Source organism: Hyperolius riggenbachi, chromosome 2 (genome assembly GCF_040937935.1).
Source record: "Hyperolius riggenbachi isolate aHypRig1 chromosome 2, aHypRig1.pri, whole genome shotgun sequence".
In the NCBI taxonomy this organism is placed as follows: Eukaryota; Metazoa; Chordata; class Amphibia; order Anura; family Hyperoliidae; genus Hyperolius; species Hyperolius riggenbachi.
In genome coordinates this window covers 528,261,512-528,281,469 of record NC_090647.1, presented here as the reverse complement: position 1 = coordinate 528,281,469, position 19,958 = coordinate 528,261,512, and the positions used below count along the sequence as shown (strand labels likewise).

General features: G+C 46.6%; 1 protein-coding gene across 1 annotated transcript in view; it reads right to left on the bottom strand.

The window, feature by feature from the left end:
- The window catches only part of GABRR3 (gamma-aminobutyric acid type A receptor subunit rho3), a 107,745-nt gene extending 88,816 nt beyond the window's left edge, over positions 1–18,929 (bottom strand). The window contains exon 1 of the mRNA XM_068270633.1: positions 18,383–18,929. Within this exon, the coding sequence (XP_068126734.1) occupies positions 18,383–18,549 (167 nt within the window). The 5' untranslated portion in view covers positions 18,550–18,929. The remainder of the gene's footprint in view (positions 1–18,382) is intronic.
- Between the last annotated feature and the right edge of the window lie 1,029 nt (positions 18,930–19,958).

Genomic DNA, 19,958 nt, shown 5'->3' with positions numbered 1-19,958 from the left:
GTGATAACTTTACAACTTCATTTTAAAATAACTTTTCAGCAATTTGCAATGAAAAAAAAAGTACTGAAAATTAGGTGAAATAGTTCTATCAAAATTATTTTGAGTATTTTCTTGCTTGCTGGGGGTTTAAAGGCATTTTATTGGCAAGTTGTGAAAATATCAAAGCTTGGTGTAATTTGCCTTCTTAAAACAGAAGGAAATTTGCAATAATTCAGTTATAAGTGAACATTTGTGGTTACCCACAATGCTCTACTGAATATGCAAATGATCCCTTTTCGCCCTTGTTAAGCCAAGTAAGCATCCAGAACCGCTGGTGTATAGCAAGCCTATATAGCTTTAAGTTTTACACAGCCTTATGAAACCCACATGTAGACAGCCTGTTTCAGACAGTCCGAAACAGGCTGTCTACATGTGGGTTTCATAAGGCTGTGTAAAACTTAAAGCTATAAGCTTGCTATACACCAGCGGTTCTGGATGCTTACTTGGCTTAACAAGGGCGAAAAGGGATCATTTGCATATTCAGTAGAGCATTGTGGGTAACCACAAATGTTCACTTATAACTGAATTATTGCAAATTTCCTTCTGTTTTAAGAAGGCAAATTACACCAAGCTTTGCTTTTTTAGTAGGAGGGCTTTTTGGTTCCTTTTATCCCCCCATACATTCCTAGTGGTTTGGGTCACCCTGAGCTGCTTGGTTACTCTGTTGTGAAAATATGACTTGGAGAAAACGCAGGAGAAAAAGTGAATTGCATATGGGGCAGTATGTTCCCACTTGGTTAATCAGGAACATGGGGCCATTTGCCATTCTCAACATCTTTTTAACCACTTGAGGACCCACCCTTTACCCCCCCTTAAGGACCAGCGCTGTTTTAGCTGATCTGTGCTGGGTGGGCTGTGCAGCCCCCAGCACAGATCAGGGTGCAGGCAGAGCGACCAGATCGCCCCCCTTTTTTCCCCACTAGGGGGATGATGTGCTGGGGGGGTCTGATCGCTCCTGCCTGCCTGGGTGTTGCGGGGGGGGGGGCACCTCAAAGCCCCCCTCCGCGGCGAAATTCCCCCCCTCCCTCTCCTCCCTCCCTTCCCCGGAGATCGGAGGCTGCACAGGAACGGATCTGTCCTGTGCAGCCTCTAACAGGCTCCTGCCTGTCATGTGACAGCGATCCCCGGCCGCTGATTGGCCGGGGATCGCTGATCTGGTACAACGCTGCTACTGTTAGCAGCGTTGTACGAATGTAAACAAAGCGGATTATTTCCGCTTGTGTTTACATTTAGCCTGCGAGCCGCGATCGGCGGCCCGCAGGCTATTCACGGAGCCCCCCGCCGTGAATTGACAGGAAGCAGCCGCTCGCGCGAGCGGCTGCTTCCTGATTAATTAGCCTGCAGCCCGCTGGTCCTGCAGCTGCCACTTTGCCAGCGCGCGTTATGAGTGCGCGGTCGGCAAGTGGTTAAAATAGATTTTCAGCATTTTGTAATCGAAAAAAGTACCAAAAGGTAGGTGAAAAAGTACTATCAAAATTATTTTGAGTATTTTTTTTTCTTGCTGGTGGCTTAAAAGGAATTTTATTGACAAGTTTAAAAATATCACCTAAGATAAAACTCAGGAGAAAAAGTAAATTGCATATGGGCCACGAAGTCTACATGTGTTACAAAAGGGGACACAGTGACCGTATCTGTGAGAAGAAGGCATAGTGACTGCACTTTTCATATGTAGGATGTGAGGACATTGTGGCCATATTCATTGTATGGGGTAATAGCAATATCACACATATGTAATTATGTATCACTACTGTAATTTGATTGTTGTTCTCTGCCCAGCATCACTACATTTCTACTCATCATACCTCCCAACTTTTTGAGATCAGAAAGAGGGACACACCTCTAACCACGCCCGACACACCCCCAGTCATGCTTCCCATAAAGATTTCATAAGAAAAATATGTTGTTTTATAATTAAAACCACACTGGTCCTTTATATCCTGGTTCATTTTCCTTCATATTAACATTTGAAAATAAGAAAAGTTCCCCCGGGGGGTATTCACCTCAGGAGGGGGAAGACTCAGGGTCCCAATGAGGCTTCCCCCTCCCCTGTTGCTGCAGGCAGTCCAGCGCTGGCTCCCCCGAGGTGTCCGGCAATCCTCCCCTGACAAGGCTGACAAGGCTATCTATATTTACCTTCCCTGGCTCCAGCGGGGGTGCTGTTGCGGCTCTCAGCACGGAGATAGGCGGAAATAGCCGATCTCTGTCGGGTCTGCTCTACTACGCAGGCACAGGAGACTTGTGTAGGATCCGGAGGCTTCACCCACCCGAGGTGAGTACCCCTCAGGGGAGCTTTTCTTCGTTACAGGTTTTCTTTTAGGCTAATTTCACACCAGGACGTTGCTTTAGAGGGAGCGTTAAGGTCGCATAACGTCCCCCTAACTCAACGCCTGGTGGTGCTGGATCTGGACGTCAGAGTGAGCCACGTTGTGCAGCTCACTCTGGCGTCAGTGATGCCATGATGCGCACTCTTGTGCGCATGCGGCATCACGTGGTCCCGCCTGGCCAATCGCCGCACAGAGCGGCTGCTCCAGGAAGTAAACACTGCACGTCATAACGTGCAGTGCATATTAATTAGCCATGTGCCTGGCCGCTCTCCGCTCCTCCCCAACATTACTGAGCATGTGCAAGCAGTCTAACGCGGCTCAGCCGCGTCCAAAGTACTGCATGCAGTACGTTGCCTTGTGACGCAGCGTTACAATGTAACGCAACGTCCGCACTGTGAACAGCCCCATTGATTTTTCATTACTGTGCGGTGGGTTGCGTTACAGGCTGCTCTAACCTGCGCCTGTAACGTCCCAATGTGAAACCAGCCTAAAGGATGGGAATAAAGTTTAGAGTCAATCAAATTCGTTTTTTAGTAAATAAATATATATATTTACATAGAAAGAAGGACAAAGGCCTGAAAGAGGGACAAATGTGGAGGACAGAGGGACAGAGGGGACAGGGCTCCCAAAGAGGGACTGTCCCTCCAAAGTAGGGACAGTTGGGAGTGTGTGTTTGTGTTTTTACTTTGCGTTATGATGATTTGATGCAATATATGAAGTAGTGGGCATTGCAGTTTATACAGATGACCACCTATTTGTATCTACGTCTCAAGGCTGTTTTCCAATAGAGGAAAATTGCTTCAAACATTTTGCTGTTGTTAATCAGGCGAAGTGCATGTTCAGGTAAACACCAGCGATTTAAAAATAATCACTGCGTATCAAAGATCTGTGCTGCAGTGAGTAGAAAAATACAATGTGCCTGGCCTGCTGTTTTATAGAGCTTTGACCTACATTCAAGTCATTTTGTATCAGCTGCTACACAAAGGCATTGCAGGGCACATCAGCACATGTAAGCCAGGACCAGTCTGATCCCCTAGATGAGGCATCCACATGTAGTGATGTATTAGATCTATCTATGATAGGGAGATCATTTACCTTACTGGAGTCTATTATCCTAGGAATCCAGAAATAATGGGACAATACACAAATATTACAGTAGCAAGAAAAAGTATGTGAACCCTTTGGAACTATATGGATTTCTGCACAGATTGGTCATAAAATGTAGTCTGATCTTCATCTAAGTTACAACAATATACAATCACAGTCTGCTTAAACTAATACCACACAAACAGGGCCGGCCCGCTCATGAGGCGGGGTGAAACATTTGCCTCAGGCGGCACTTTGGGGGGGGGGCAACTCACCTGCCTGTCCGTGAGTGCGGGGGGGCAGCCGCCGAGCTAGAGGGGTAGCAGGCAGGAAGGGGGTATTGGGCCTAGCGGTGGGGAGAAGGGTCGGACCCCCCTCCCTTTCCTCACCTGGGTCCCCCATCTGCGCTCCCCCTTTAGCTTTAAAAAGTTAAGTTGCAGCCGCTACTAGTAAGAGGCAACGGGCGGGGATCACTCACCTCTTCCGTGTTCCAGTGTGCTTTCCACTGACGTCACTTCCTGCAAAGCCGTTCACTTACAATACAGTGTTGCAGGAAGTGACGACAGTGGAACGCACGCTGGAACGTGGAAGTGGTGAGTGATCCCCGCCCGTTGCCTCTTACTAGTAGCGGCTGCTACTTAACTTTTTAAAGCTGGAGGGGGAACGCAGATCGGGGGACCCAGGCAAAGGAAAGGGGGGTCCGACCCCCCTCCCCGCCGTTTTGCCCAATACCCCCTTCCTGCCTGCTACCTCCTCCAGCTCGGCGGCCCCCCACCCATGGCTTGAGGAGGGAGGGGGGGGCGGCGATTTTTTCTACGTTTGCCTCAGGTCTAGGGCCGGCCCTGCACACAAATAAAGGTTTCCATGAACACACCATGTAATCATCTACAGTACAGCTGGAAAAAGTATGTGCACCCTTGGATTTAATAACTGGTTGAACCTCCTTTGGCAGCAATACCTTCAACCAAACGTTTCCTGTAGTTGCAGATCAGACCTGCACAACGGTCAGGAATAATTCTCGACCATTCCTCTTTACAGAACTGTTTCAGCTCAACAACATTATTGGGATGTCTGGTGTAAATTGCCACAGCATCTCAATCCGGTTGAGGTCAGGACTCACTGAGTGACTGCAGAGGGAGTATTTTCTTCTGTTTACGCCATTCTGTTGATTTACAGTAGCAAGAAAAAGTATGTAAACCCTTTGGAATGGTATGGATTTACAGATATGTGTGTGCACCCCTAAGTGAAGAATGTCAAAATTCTGCCCAAAGTGTCAATACTTTATGAGGCCACCATTATTTTCCATCACTGCCTTAACTCTCTTGAGTATGGCGTCCACTGAAGCTTCACAGGTTATTATTATTTAGCATTTATTATTTAGTATTTATATAGTGCTAACCTCTTCCGCAGCACTGTACAGAGTACATAGTCATGTCACTGACTGTCCCCAGAGGAGCTCACAACCTAATCCTACCGTAATTATAGTCTAACGTCCTACCATGCTATTATGTATTTACATAGCACTGGAATCTTCTGCAGCACATTAAAGAATACATAGTCAGGTGTATGTATGTATCGTGCAGTCAGTGTATGTATCGTAGTCTAGAGCCAGTTTTAGAGGGAAGCCAGTTAACTTATCTGTATGTTTTTGGGACGTAGGAAGAAACCCATGCAGACAGAAGAACATACAAACTCCGTACAGATAGTGGGATTCAACCTGGGTACCCATCGTTGCAAGGCGAGAGTGCTAACCACTACGCCACCATGCTGCCCAGGTTACCTCTGGAATCCTCTTCCACTCCTTCATGATGACATCATGAAGCTGGTGGACGTTAGAGACTTTGCGCACTTCCACCTTTCATTTGAGGATGCCCCACAGATGCCCAGTAAAATTTAGGTTTGGAGGCATGCTTGGCCAATCCAGCACCCTTATCCTCTGTTTCTTTAGCAAGGCAATGGTCGTATTGGAGGTATGATTGAGGTCATTATCATCATGGAACACTGGCACAATCCAATAGAGCACCTTTGGGTTGTGGAGGGATGGGAGATTTGCATCATGGATGTGCAGCCGACAAATCTGCAGCAACTGTTTGATGCTATCATGTCAATATGGACAAAACTCTCAAAGGAATGTTTTCGACACCTTGTTGAATCTAGGTCACAAAGAATTAAGGCAGTTCTCAAGGCAAAACGGGGTCAAATTCAGTGCTAATAATGTGGTCCAGGAGTAGTATATTTACAGTAGTCTTGGTTTTCCAGCACCAACGGGGATCGGCTGATGCCAGATAAGTATGCTTTCTGGTTGCTTGAGACTAAAAAGTGTTAAAAATAGGCCAAGCTAATACAGTATTATAACCCACTCTATATACAGGTAGGGGGACTACCTGTATATAGAGTGGGTTATAGTACTGTATTAGCCAACATACGTATGACCCAACAAAACAAACACCTGCTGATCCGCCACAATGATGCCACGAAGTTGGAGGCTACCGCTTCTGCTCTCCAATCCTTTTGCAGTGTAGGCCTAGCTGAAGCCATAACATGTCCCACCTGGTCCATGGCAGCCCACGTCAGTCAGTGACGTCCTCTCTCTCTTCACTGTTCCCCTAATACTTGCTTCTCTTGCATCGTGTAATGACGCTATCAGGAGAAGCCGCCACTAGGGGGAACAGTGAAGGGAGAGAGTATGTTGCTGATTGACGCCCCCCCCCCCATGGACCATGTGAGACATGTTGCAGCTTCCGCTGGGCCTACTCTGCTAAAGGTATGGGGCTGGAGGACTGCAGCAAGCACGGGGTACAAGAGGTACAGCAGGAAATGGTGCATAGCGGGACAAAAGGCACAGCAGGGGATAAGAGGCACAAGGAGTACAAATAAGACTCAAGGGGACCAAAAGAGGCACGGCGGGACAAAGGAGGCACAAGGAAGATATAAGGTAGCACAATGGACATAAGGAGGCAAAAGGGAGACAAAGTGTCACACACCATCTGCGCAATCGCACGAAACTGCGCAATCACATGTGCCACTTTAACTCTGTAGCTTTGCTAAAAAAAAAAAAACACGGTTTATTTCAGCCCAGGCCTCCAGGCCTCTGCTCTGGGGGAAATGGTTGGTTGTTTATTGTTCACCAGAGGGAGGCCCATAAAACCTAAAGCAGAACCACCTCATGTAGTTCAGATCTACTTTAAAGAGAACCCGAGGTGGGTTTGAAGAATATTATCTGCATACAGAGGCTGGATCTGCCTATACAGCCCAGCCTCTGTTGCTATCCCAACCCCCCCTAAGGTCCCCCTGCACTCTGCAATCCCTCATAAATCACAGCCACGCTGCTGACAAACAGCTTGTCAGAGCTGGCTGTGTTTATCTCTATAGTGTCAGTCTGCTGCTCTCCCCGCCTCCTGCAGAACTCCGGTCCCCGCCTGCATCCCTTCCCTCCCTGCTGATTGGAGGGAAGGGATGGGGGCAGGGACCGGAGCTATGCAGGAGGCGGAGGAGCAGCTGAGACTGACACTACAGATGTAAACACAGCCTCACAGCACAGCTGTGATTTATGAGGGATTGCAGAGTGCAGGGCGACCTTAGTGGGGTTTGGGATAGCAACAGAGGCTGGGCTGTATAGGCAGATCCAGCCTCTGTATGCAGATAACATTGTTTAAACACACCTCGGGTTCTCTTTAAGCGATATTGATAAGGAGAGAGTGCAGGGGCTAGAAACCAGATCACCCTCATATACTGACCAGAGATACATACTGCACATACCCTTATAGGGGAAATAACTTTTATTTCACCTTGGAATAAAAGAATAGTTATTTTACTTAAATCAGTTTTCCATAGATGCTAGGCATATCAAAATGATTAAATATGCACTAGATCCCATCTGGGGTTGATTGAGCCACGAAGCGTTTGTCTAGCATCTTCTGGCACTGAGATCTAATTTCCTCTGAAATTAAATATCCTAATGTTTATGCGTTTAGACTCCACGTAAAGTACAGAATGCCAAGAAGATGCATGTATCATTCTCTGCGGGTTCTGATGAACTGACGCAGAGATATGACCATTTCAGGTATTTCATATTCTTTTCTGCCTGTCGTGACAAAGGGTGGAGCTGGGGCATTTAGCAGAACTGCCCATGTCCCATTACCATCTCCACCCTCCAGCAGAGAAAGAGTTAAAACTGCTGGACACAGGCTGTCAAGAGAGTCCTTCCTCAGCCGGTATCCATATTCCATCAAGGATCTGAGCTTTCCATAATTGGACTATGATATCTTCTGTTTTGGACTTAATTGGACACGTTAAATTGACACACTGCTCGGATTATAACCAGTTACTTTAAATCCTTCATTATTTTAACTATAACAATCTGTTCAATTGCTGTATTTAGTTTTTGCATTATTTTAGTATAAAATAAACAATTAAAAATAATTTGTCTAAGTGCTTGTTCTGAAATCTCTGCAAAGAGTTCTGCGTTTCCAGAGAAAACGTTACCAGAACCGTTTTATTGATATTGTAATTTTGCTATCTCTAGAAAGGATGTTGAATTAACCCTTTTTCTTACAGGATTTAGCTAAAGTTAGATTGCATATTTGCACGCTTATTGGGTATTGGTGGCTGTGACCCGATCTTTATATGAGATCGCAGATCGTATCAATTGTACATACAATCAAAATTGTACTGTGTGGACTCACCAACCAATCCAAAAGGTTACTTTGCCTGCAGTGCTTAATGCCTTCTGGATTCCCATAGGGTCTGAGGCTGAAGAGGTTGTGGAGCCCAAAGAAGTTGGCCTTCATAGCTGTGAGTACTGCTGGTTCAGTTGAGTTCCAGATAACCAGTGCCTATCCTATTAACCACCCTGGCGTTTTGATTTTTTGCAGCGCTCGGCCGTGGGTGGTTTTTTTTTTAACCTAATTTTTTTTGTTATCATGTAGCTAGCTAGCTACATGATTCCCCCCTCCCTGCGGCATCCCTCCCACCCCTCCGATCGCCGCCGGCGATCATACCCAACAGGAAATCCCGCTCTGAACGGGATTTCCTGTTAGGGCTTCCCTCGTCGCCATGGCGACGATCGGAATGATGTCATCAACGTCATGACGTCAGGGGGAGTCCCGATCCACCCCATAGCGCAGCCTGGCGGTGATTGGCCAGGCTGCGCTGAGGGTCTGGGGGGGGGGGGGCCTTCTTACGCGGTGGGTAGCAGCGGATCGGCGGTGAGCGGTGGTGATTGAACGAAACACGCAGCTAGCAAAGTGCTAGTTGCGTGTTTAAAAAAAATAAATAAAAAAAAAGATCCACCAGGAGCTGAGCTCGTCCAAACCACTTAGGTGGTCAATAACTTTTTTTCATTATATATATATATATATATATAGCGTATAACATCTTCCGTAGCCTTGTACATAGTACAAAACAAAGTGTAATGGGGAACATACAGTAGATAAATGAGGGGTTAAAAACTTTTTACAATAAGTACACCCAGCAATATAAATGCATGCATAGTTGATTTGTGAGACATCAAGCAGTTCTATCCGGATTTCACCCAGATACCTGTGCGGGGTCAAGCTTACCTGTCTGACGTCTTCTTCGGTCCGTCCCTCGGCGCCTCCCACGATGCGGTCCAAGCGGTGGTCACGTGATTACAAGGTTAAAGGAGGAAGTGTTTGTAGTCACGTGACACGCGTGGAGCGCATCGTGGGAGGCGCCGAGGGATGGACAAAGAAGGCGTCAGATAGGTAAGATTGACCCCCCCGCCCAGCAACTATCCAGATTCACCCAAAGTTCGGATTTGAGCATCACTAATCACCAGTACTGGTGCATTTTCATATGATAAATTACATCAGAATAAGAAACACTCGAAGGAGGTCTCTGCCCTTGTGAGCTTACAATCAGGAGGCTAGTGGGTTGCAGACACTAGGGAAGGAGACACAGGGGTTAGTGAATGAGGCAGTGAGCCTCCAATGCTACTTAAAGGGACTCTGAGCACCTCTCATGGGCATGCCTTTAAGACAGACGACTTCCAACAAAGTCGTGCTATGACCCCTCTGTACACCTCTTGCAATGGACATGCGGGTCACTTCCTCTTCCTGCTTCATTCAGTGATGCACTTCTCTAACAGAAAAGACAGGGGTGACCCGGAAGTTATAACATAGCCAAGATGGCAGACGCGATTTTTAAATTGAAATGGAACTAAAACAGTTTGGTATAGAATGGCGAATCAGGCATCAAATGAAAGAGGAGAGCACAAGATAAATGTATACATCTTTGAGTACTTTGCAGTACTGGTCGGAGTCTTTAAAGGCACACCCATGAGAGGTGCTCGGAGTCCCTTTAAAGCAAATTAAAGGTTTGTCTGAACAGGTGTGATTTGAGAGTATGGCCCAGTGCACACCGAGCGGTTTTATGAGCGATCTGCCAACCACATCTGCCTGTGAAAATGCTTGGCTAATGTAATTCAATGGGATGGTGCACACCAGCGGTTTGAGGTTTTTAGCAAACCGCAAACGTGCCTCCTGCTGCACGTTTGCGGTTTGCAGAAGCGTTTCTGCCTCAATGTAAAGTTATAGGAAAAATGCAAACCGCTCTTGAAAACGCTACATCAGAGCGGTTTTCCAGGCGTTTTTGTTACAGAAGCTGTTCAGTAACAGCTTTTACTGTAACAGTATTTGTAATCTGCTTCACAAAAACGCTCCCAAAAACGCTAGGCATGTTTAGAAAACATCTCTAAACATGCCTAGAATCGCTCTGAAATTTGCTCCAAAAACTGCTAGCGTTTTGAGGATCTGCTAGCAGTTTTGTTGTGCACTGGGCCTCTGTTTGAAGATTTCCAGGCTTGGAGCATGACAGGGAGAGTGTTCCCTAGGAGACATGGGAGAGCGCTCCAAAGGAAAGGTGAGAAGTCCTGGATGTGGGACTGAGGCCTGGAACCCACTGAAATCCGCAAACGCAAAACGCAACCGCTAGCGTTTTGTCTGAACGGTTTGCAAGCGGATTCATGCGCGTTTTCGGTTGCGTTTTGCAACAGTGTATTTTTTTGCTCAGCGGTTGTGTAGCGTTTTGCGTTTCGCGTTTTTACCCTGATTGGTCCTGTGAATTATTTTTAATTTTGTTACAGTGTGCTGAACCGCAAAACGCTAGCAAAACCGCTCAGTTTAGGTTTTGCTGAGCGTTTCTGCTAGCGTTTCAATACTTTACATTGAAGCGCTAACGCTCCCAAAATGCTGCAGGTCCTGCGTTTGCGTTTCTGGGAAACGCAAACGCTCCTGTGGAAGTTGCCCCATCCATTAACATCAGCTGAGCGTTTTGGCAAAACGCTAGCGTATCGCAGCGCTGCCAAAATGCTCAAAAAAACTCTCTTGTGGGTTCCAGCCCTGAGAGTCGGTCACAAAGCAAGAAGGTCTCCTGGGAGGATCGGAGATTCCGGGTGGGATGGTATCTGGAGAGTAGTGCGGAACTTTGCCTGTGTTCAATTTTTATTAATTTCTTTTTTCATTGCAAGGGTTAATAAACCAGGGCCTTTTCTGCAGTCGGAGAGCAATCACACTGCAGCTGCAGCGCTAATCAAAAATAGCAAGAGGCCATAAATCCTCTGGTGGCAGCAAAAACACTGCTGATAGCAGGACACCCATGACAAGTTCAAAGGTCAGCATTTCTCCGTGTGGGAGCTGGATAAACAGCTAATAATGTCCATGGGACATTATCTCTGGCTCAAACTACAGACTAGGTTTTCAGTGTATATCAAGAGACAGATCTATCTCTGATGGAATCTGTTCGGAGAGAGTTCTGCTGGGCCCCATAAACCGCAGGCCGATTCCCAATCAATTTCAGCATGAAATCTTTAACTAATCAGCCTCAGGGCCGGGCCAAGGCATAGGCTGGAGAGGCTCCAGCCTCAGGGCGCAGTGTAGGAGGGGACGCACAATTCATTCAGCTGTCATTCCTAATTGTGTATGAAGCAGAAAGAAATAAGAAAAAGGGATACATAGCAGTGACTGCAGGCCAGATAACTAGATATTAAGGTGTTGGGGAGGTTGGGGGCCCTGTGGCCCTCTTAGTCTAATAGCAATTAGTGTGTGACAGCTGGGGTGGTAGGGATGGAGGGGCGCACTTTGGTGTCTCAGCCTTGGGTGCTGGAGGACCTTGTCCTGGCTCTGGTCAGCCTCATGACGCCACCTCGTCACCCCTGGCCGCTGTCCCCCTGATGTAGATGTACCCTCCGGTGTCTCATGCAGTTATACTTTACTTGCCGCCGTCCCGCGCTGTCTCAGAACTCCTTCCAGATTTGCAACCCATGTGGTGGGCGTGAATCTGGAAGGAGTATGGAGAGAGCGGTGACAGGTTAAGTATAACTGCACGGGGGATGGCATATTTTACATTAGGGAAGGACAGCGGTCCGGGGTTTCCGTCGCATTCGCCATTTGCGATTATCGCACGCCAATACTACTGTGCCTCCGACATCTTGCAGCATGTCCGATAAATACATGTGATCAAGTTTGGCTAGAAATTGGCCGCAACGTCGATCTGGCACGCTTTTGGCAGCAAAGATTGTCATCTATTTTCGATAATTATTGAACCTGATTGCCAAACCAGTAGATGTATGGACACCTTAAAGAGACCCCGAGGCAGTTTCTTGGGGGGCAGATGGGACACAGAGTCATGTTCTCTGCCTCATGACATGCCTCGGTGTCCCTACACCGCCGCTCTCTGCCCCCCCCGGAATTAGCGACAATATTTATCGCTATCTCAGATGGGAAAATAGAGGATAGGGATTCCCTGTTCCCTGTGCAGGCTTTCCAGAGCTGCCATTGGGCAGTTCACTCTCCCTGGCTGCACCCCCTGCCGCTCCCCCACACGCTGGATGAGAGAGATCTCTCTCCTTCCAGCGTCGTGACCCAGGGGTCGTGAAAGTGGGCCAGTGCAGTCCACAGGAGCGGCGGTTTTGGCGGCTACCTGATCCGCTTAGCCCCCCCCCCCCCCACACCACCACCACCACCTCAGGCTCTCTTTAATAGTAGTGTTCACATCAGTGCATTAGCAGTGTGGTGTGATGGATCCGTTGGCAATAGTGCGATTCATGCAGTGCGTTAGAGCATAAAGAGGGTGGTAACAAAATAAAGGGGGCGGGGCTAAAGCTGTAAATTGGATGCAGTTTTACATGTAAACCTTTTTTGTGCAAGTCGTTAGCTGTGCTCTCAAAGGCTTTAACCAGTTGACCACTTAGGAGTCTTTCCCCTTATGGGCCAGAGCAATTTTCTCCTTTCAGCGCTCCTCCCTTTCATTCCCCAATAACTTTATCACACTGAAAGGATCTATTTCTTGGGGGTTTTTTTGCCACCATTTAGGGTTTCTTTGGGTTGCACTTGTTGCTAAGAATAATTTTAAATGCATTTTAAAAGTAATAATATTTTTTTTAAAAATGGAAAAAACATTTTTTTCTCTGTTTTCGGCCTCTATTGTATCTTTTTAAAATGTCACTTCTTATTTTTTTTATTTTTTTATTTTTTTTTATACAAGTGTTTTATTTTGGTAACTATGGGAGAGGGGGGAGGTTGGGGTTAATTCATAGGATATTTTATTTAATTTGGTGTATTTAGGTATCATTCTATTTTTTTGGCCATTAGATGCCCTCAGAGCCATTAAATTTGGCCCTCAAGTGGATTCCCTACTTTGCATTATATAAGAGGTTTGGGGAGGCGCCCGGATCCTCTACTAGTAGGTCTAAGTATAGTTACTGTACTGTAGTATAGGAAGAGGAGCCTTTAAAGAGACTCTGAAGCGAAAATAAATCTCGCTTCAGAGCTCATAGTTAGCAGGGGCACGTGTGCCCCTGCTAAACCGCCGCAATAGCGCCGCTAAACGGGGGTCCCTTCACCCCCAAACCCCCCACTGCGACACTTGGTCGCAGACTTGGTCGCTCCTGGAGGCAGGGCTAACGGCTGCAGCCCTGCCTCCAGTCACGTCTGTCAGCGGCGCATCGCCGTCTCTCCCCCGCCCCTCTCAGTGAAGGAAGACTGAGAGGGGCGGGGGAGAGGCGGAGATACGCGCTGACAGACGCGCGTGGGGCAGGGCTGCGGTGGTTAGCCCTGCCCCAACCAGGAAGCGCTCCCCCGCATTACGGAGGGGATTTGGGGGATCAGGGACCCCCGTTAAGCCACGGGATAGCGGCGGTTTAGCAGGGGCACACGTGCCCCTGCTATATATGAGGTCTGAAGCGAGATTTATTCTCGCTTCAGACTCTCTTTAAGTCGCCCGTGCCCCACACGACTCCTGTTTAAGGTTATTGGCTTGTATTGACCTGATAAAGTGGGCTGAGACCTGTGAAGTGCGTTGTCTACAATTAACCACTTTATAATAAAGACTCCTTATATCCCATCCGAGTGAGTCTGCTTTGGAGGTAAGACACCCGTTCCTATATTACAGTACAGTAGTTATACTTAGACCCACTAGTAGAGAATCTGGGCGCCTCCCCAAACCTCTTAAACAGTTGTTACCCACACCCCAAAAAGGGGTGCTAGCATTTTTTACTTGTACACCTGTCCTACCAGTGGAAAGGCCGTCAGGAGGAGAGCGACCACCCTGTTCCAGAAGGTTCCGGGATACTGAGCGGGAACGTGTTTTTTTTCCCGCATACTTATATGGTGGTAGCAGGACTGCAACCCATTCTTGTGAGTATATAAATTACCCACAATCCCCCACTGATTATTTACCTAACGATACTGCACTGTTGGACTCCCAGTCTCTCCCCCCTTTCTACAGGTCGAAGGATATCCAATCCCATTGTGAAGGGACCTCCAGAGACCTGGACCAATTCCACTTTGCAATATGTTTGGCCCACTGTAGACCACCAGGGAAGCTATATTGGAGGTGAAGCCCTAGAACACCAGGGAAGCCATATGGTGGAGGTAGGTGGAAAGAACTAAACATCAGGGAACTATATAGGGGAGGGGGAGGGTCTCTAGACACCAAGGAACTGTATAGGGGAGGGAGGACCACTAGACACCAGGAAACTGTATAAGGGAGGAAGGTGGCCAGTAGACATTGAGGATGGCCCGCGACTAGGCCCCAATGTACAATTTCAGCCCACCTTGTATTTGAGTTTGACACCTTTGACCTATAAGAATCGTGCATCCTTGCTAACAAATACAAGGAAGCAGTATAAGTGTCTGTGCAGATTGAGACAACTTGCTTTCTGGGGGCTGAAAAGGTGTTTTGTAGATAGGCTGCAAAAACTTCTCCTTTGAGAGCAGAGGGGTACCTTAAAAATTAGGCTGTTCTAGCTTAAAAAGAAACTCTGACCAAGAATTAAACTTTATCCCAATCAGTAGCTGATACCCCCTTTTACATGAGAAATCTATTCCTTTTCACAAACAGACCATCAGGGGGCGCTGTATGACTTATATTGTGGTTAAACCCCTCCCACAAGAAACTCTGAGGACCGTGGTACTCCTAGCAGTTTCCTGTCTGTAAAGCTTGTTGCATTGTGGGAAATAACTGTTTACAGCTGTTTCTAACTGCCAAAAAGCATGCAGCAGCTACATCAGCTGCCAGCAGTAAAAATGTCACCATGTGATAAATGTCAGAATGTAAATCAGGGATTTAAAAGATTTTACAATGGGCAAACACTGACTAAATCCTTTATACATAATTATTGTAAAAATGAAGCACTTTTTTTATTACATTATTTTCACTGGAGTTCCTCTTTAAGACATACTTAAAGAGAGCCCAAAGTGGGCTAAAAAAAAAAGAAAAAAAAAGTAGGCTACCTGATCCGGGGGGCTGAGCGGATCAAGTAGCCCCCAAAACCGCGGCTCCCGTGGGCCGCAATGGCTCACTTTCACAACGCTGAATGGAGAGACTGTGCATGCAGGGAGACGGGAGAGCGGCAGGGGGCCAGGGAGATAGCGCTGCCCAATGGCAGCTCTGGAAACCTTGTAGGAGTGCCCTTAGCGGGCATTTTGAACAGGGAATCCCTCTCCCTGTGTTTACCTCAGAGATAACGACAAATATTGTTGCTAATCTTGGGGGGCTGTGGTGGTCAGGGCCGGGCCGAGGCATAGGCTGGAGAGGCTCCAGCCTCAGGGCGCAGTGTAGGAGGGGGCGCACAATTCATTCAGCTGTCATTCCTAATTGTGTTTGAAGCAGAAATAAATAAGAAAAGGGGATACATAGCAGTGACTGCAAGCCAGATAACTAGATATTAAGGTGTTAGGGAGGTTGTGGGCCCTGTGGCACCTCTTAGTCTAATAGCAATCAGTGTGTGACGGCTAGGGTGGGAGGGATGGAGGGGCGCACTTTGCTGTCTCAGCCTTGGGTGCTGGAGGACCTTGTCCCGTCTCTGGTGGTGGTGGTGGGGGGCAGAGAGCGGCAGTGTAGGGACAAAGAGGCATGTTATGAGGCAGAGAACAGACCTCAGTGTCCCATCTGCCCCCATTTTAAGTACAAATGCTGTCCAGAGAAGGATTAAGATGAAATGGGGACCAAGACTAATGGTTTCAGTCTCCATGATAGGCTTTTTGGTAAACTGAGGTGAGAGATCGGTCAAAAGAGGTGTCAGCTGGCCCCCTTGTACCAATTTGGCACCAGTTACCTGGCTAGGTTGCCTATTGAGCATCCTATGATCCTACTCTGATGCTGTCCCTCTCTTCTGTGGATACGATTGGATACAGCAATGTACAGTAACAGATACCATAACAGAGATTTATAGTTTTTATCCCAGCAGATTCTGCTCCTGTTTGTATCCACTGATTTCCCCTATCGCCTGAACTGCCGCCATTATAATCTCCCTCCCTCAGCTTCTCCAATCAAACAGCTTAAACACAAATGTCTGGTTATCACAGGATGGAGAGACAGAGAAACTTAAAAAAAGGCAGTGAAGAGATTATGGACAAACTAGGCCATCCCTGGTCCTGAATCACATGGTGGTCAGTACAATTGCTATGCAGTGGTTGCAGTTGCACTGGACCTGTGTTGTTGGAGGGGAACATGCAAATAGCAACAAAACAAGAAGGGGCACTCACCCTTTTTCTAGACCCGCTGCAAGATTGGGTCAACAGTGGATTGGGGGTCATGGAGACCGTCCCTGCCCAATCCAGAACTTTCCTTTTCTGTTCCTGCTTGTATAGGGTCATGAGCCTAATACACCTCAAATAAGAGAAATTTGAGCCACCAAAATGTAAAACCATACTAAAAGTTTACGATCAGTAAAAACGCATGATCACAAAAAACAGCAGATCATAGTGGTTAGAGTTTTTTCGGGGTCTACTTTGTGTGTTGGCCAATGGCCACCTGACTGGCTTAGAACTGCGCTGTGCATTTGTGTCTCCCACTAATGGTCTGAATCCACCACAATGCATCCTACACAACTAGTTTGTCGCCACTGCAACTCTTCAGCAGCTTGCACCCGAGATCTTCTGTTTTTTTATGACAAACTTTGTGGTGTGATGGGCTCACAAGACCTACACAAGCAGGTAGCAGGAACAGACGGAGAGTTCTGGATAAGGCGAGGGCGGCCTACATGACTTCAATGTGCTGTTGACCCAATCTTGCAGAGGGTTTAGAAAAAGGGTGAGTGCCCTTCTTATAGGGTGACGTGGTGTTGTCACTTATAAGACACAAAAGACAAGACACAACATCTATATCGCATTTCTCCTGGCTGACTCACGAGTCAGCCCCCCCTCCCGAGTCCTGACAGTGACATCCCAGTGTGCAGTTGCTGCCCCCTCCAGCGCACGTGGGGGGGGGGCTCCACCTGTACCTGGCTAGGCTATACTGGGACACCTATACCCTGCTAACCTGTACCTGGCTTAATTATACTGAGGCACCTAAGCCTGGCTAACCTATACTGGGGGCTTGATACCTGGCTACCTAAATACCACATTGCAAATAACATTCTTGAACCCACGGGATGGGGGGGGGGGCAATTTTGACACCCTCGCCATGGGAACAATTTAGCCTAGAAACTGCCCTGTTAAAGTGCTTTGCAGTGTGTTGCCAGCCTAATGTCATAAAAAGTCATAGAAACAAGCAAACTATTATTGGGAGGGAGTAAAACAAAAAACAGATGAACACGGGAATCGATCAACTACAATAGAAAAGTTAAAGGGGGCCTGAGGTAAGAGTGATATGGAAGCTGCCATATTTATTTCCTTGTAAACAATGCCAGTTGCCTGGCAGGCCTGTTGATCTTCTGGCATACGTAGTGTGTCTGAGTCAAAACCCTGGAACAAGCCTATGGCTACTCCAGTAAAACTTGAGTCTGCTGAGTCAGAGTACTCGATCTGCATATGCTTGTTCAGGGTCATTAGCCTCAATTCACTAAGCTTATCTCCTGTCTTTAATAACTCTTCTAGAGTTGTTACCATGGTGATAAGGCATGTAGTATTCAGGAAACATTTTACCTCAGGCAAACCTAAAGTTAACTCTTCTGTCTTTAAGTTAACTCTTCAATCCTTAAAATAACTCCAGAGTTAAAGACAGGCTGTTTATTAACTGCATGTGAAAATAACTACAGAGGAGGTAAATTAACTACAGAGGAGGTAAATTAACTACAGAGGAGGTAAATTAACTACAGAGGAGGTAAATTAACTACGGAGGAGGTAAATTAACTGCAGAGGAGGTAAATTAACTACAGAGGAGGTACAATAACTACAGAGGAGGTAACTTAACTACAGAGGAGGTAACTTAAGGAATGAAGAGATAAGATAACTCTCTCTTATGTGGAGGTAAGTTTTCTCTTGCCTTATCTCCAGCATGATCTTAGTGAATTGAGGCCTATGGCTTAAAGTATTAAAAACAAATGATCAGGAGGACTTCTCGACAACCGGTATTGCTTAAAAGGAAATAAACATGACCCGTCTCCATATTCCTCTCACCTTAAGTCCCCTTTAATGGTACTTTAGAGTCAATAAGTTGGCATTTATGCAGTTACCATGGCTCCCTCTCACCTGGTATTCTTGCGGCTGTCTCTCATGGGCACTGGGTGAAGGTCCTCTTTCTCTGGAGTATGATGGTGGTGATGGTGATGTTCCTTCTGCCCCTGTGGATGGAACCCGTTGAGGACCGCCCCAGGCCACAGACTACTTAGCAGAAGCAATTTAAGAATGAGGACCATGTCTCCCAGAGCACAGCAGCACGGTTCTCCTCCGCCCGCTCCTCAGAGAACGATCATCTCCTTATCCCCGTCGTGTCACTCAGCCATTGTAACATGAGCCTTCCCCGGGAGAACGCAGCAACAAGCACATAGCCCAGGGACGATGATTATTATCCTGATTTATCCAGACTAATACCGGCCAGCAATATCCAGGCTGTATCTCCTGCAATATTCTCCGGAACGCATCCCTCTGGTCCTACTACCAAGAATACCTAATTGCCGAGAAGTTACTGAATACAGAAAACCGTTTGCCAGGTCATAGGGGCATCTTTCTGCCCACTTTTCCTCCTTCTGTAGACCTACATAAGCTCAGCCTGCAGCTTACCACCCACACAGTCCACTCTCAGGCACACTGCAGCATGGAAGAGTCATGTTGGGCATTAATCTCCTTAATCCTACACACACCATTAAAAAAAAAAAAATCTTCAATACACTACAAAATCTGGACTTATTTTGTGGAGGTCATGGCATTTAATCTCTGCTATGCATCTTAAGACTCATTTTTCAGAGGGTTGCGGTTACTGTCACAACACACAGAAAAAATAAATGTTGCTTTATTTGCATAATAAAAAAACGTATTGCTGATTACTGGATGGCTGATTATTGTCTTACACAAATGGGCACGATTAACTGGCTGCTAATTGGATTAGTGCAGAGTGATGGATTTTGTCACTTCAGAATATCTGTTCTGGGCATGTTTACGATTTAACCACTTAATCACTACAGGCTGTGTTCCCCTTATAGAGCGGAGCAGGTTTCACCATTCAGCGCTCCTCCCTTTCATTCGCTAATAACTTTATGACTACTCATCACACCGAAGTTATCTCCATCTTGCTTTTCTTTTTTCAACAGTAATAGTAAGAAAAAAAATTGAAAAGATTCATTATTTCTCAGATTTAGACCATTATGCTTTTAAAATAAAATGTGCTATTATGGATAAAACCTACAAATTTTATTTGCCCACTTGTCCCGGTTATTACAATGTTTAAGCCTCCCTGCACACTGCATGCGATTCCGATTTTTAATCGGTTTTTACATCCGATTCCGATTTGTAATAGTTATTATATGCTGCCTTTTTTTTCTCTGTTTTTCTGTTTGCATTCAAGGAAAATCGGAATTGCAAATCGGAATAGGAAACGGAATCGCAAAACGGATTTGCAGTGTGCAGGGAGCCTTAAAGAGGAGCTGTTAGGTATAGGGTCTCAGAGAAAAAAACACATATCAGTAGCTAAATATTGGCTCTACTTACATTTCATATGCAATTCACTGTCCACGTTTGGATTTCGCAGAATTTTTATATAGTATTTGCAGAGAATGATGCTCCTGGCAGCTCATAGCAGGTTCCATGTTTGTCTGTCTCGTATGAAGCC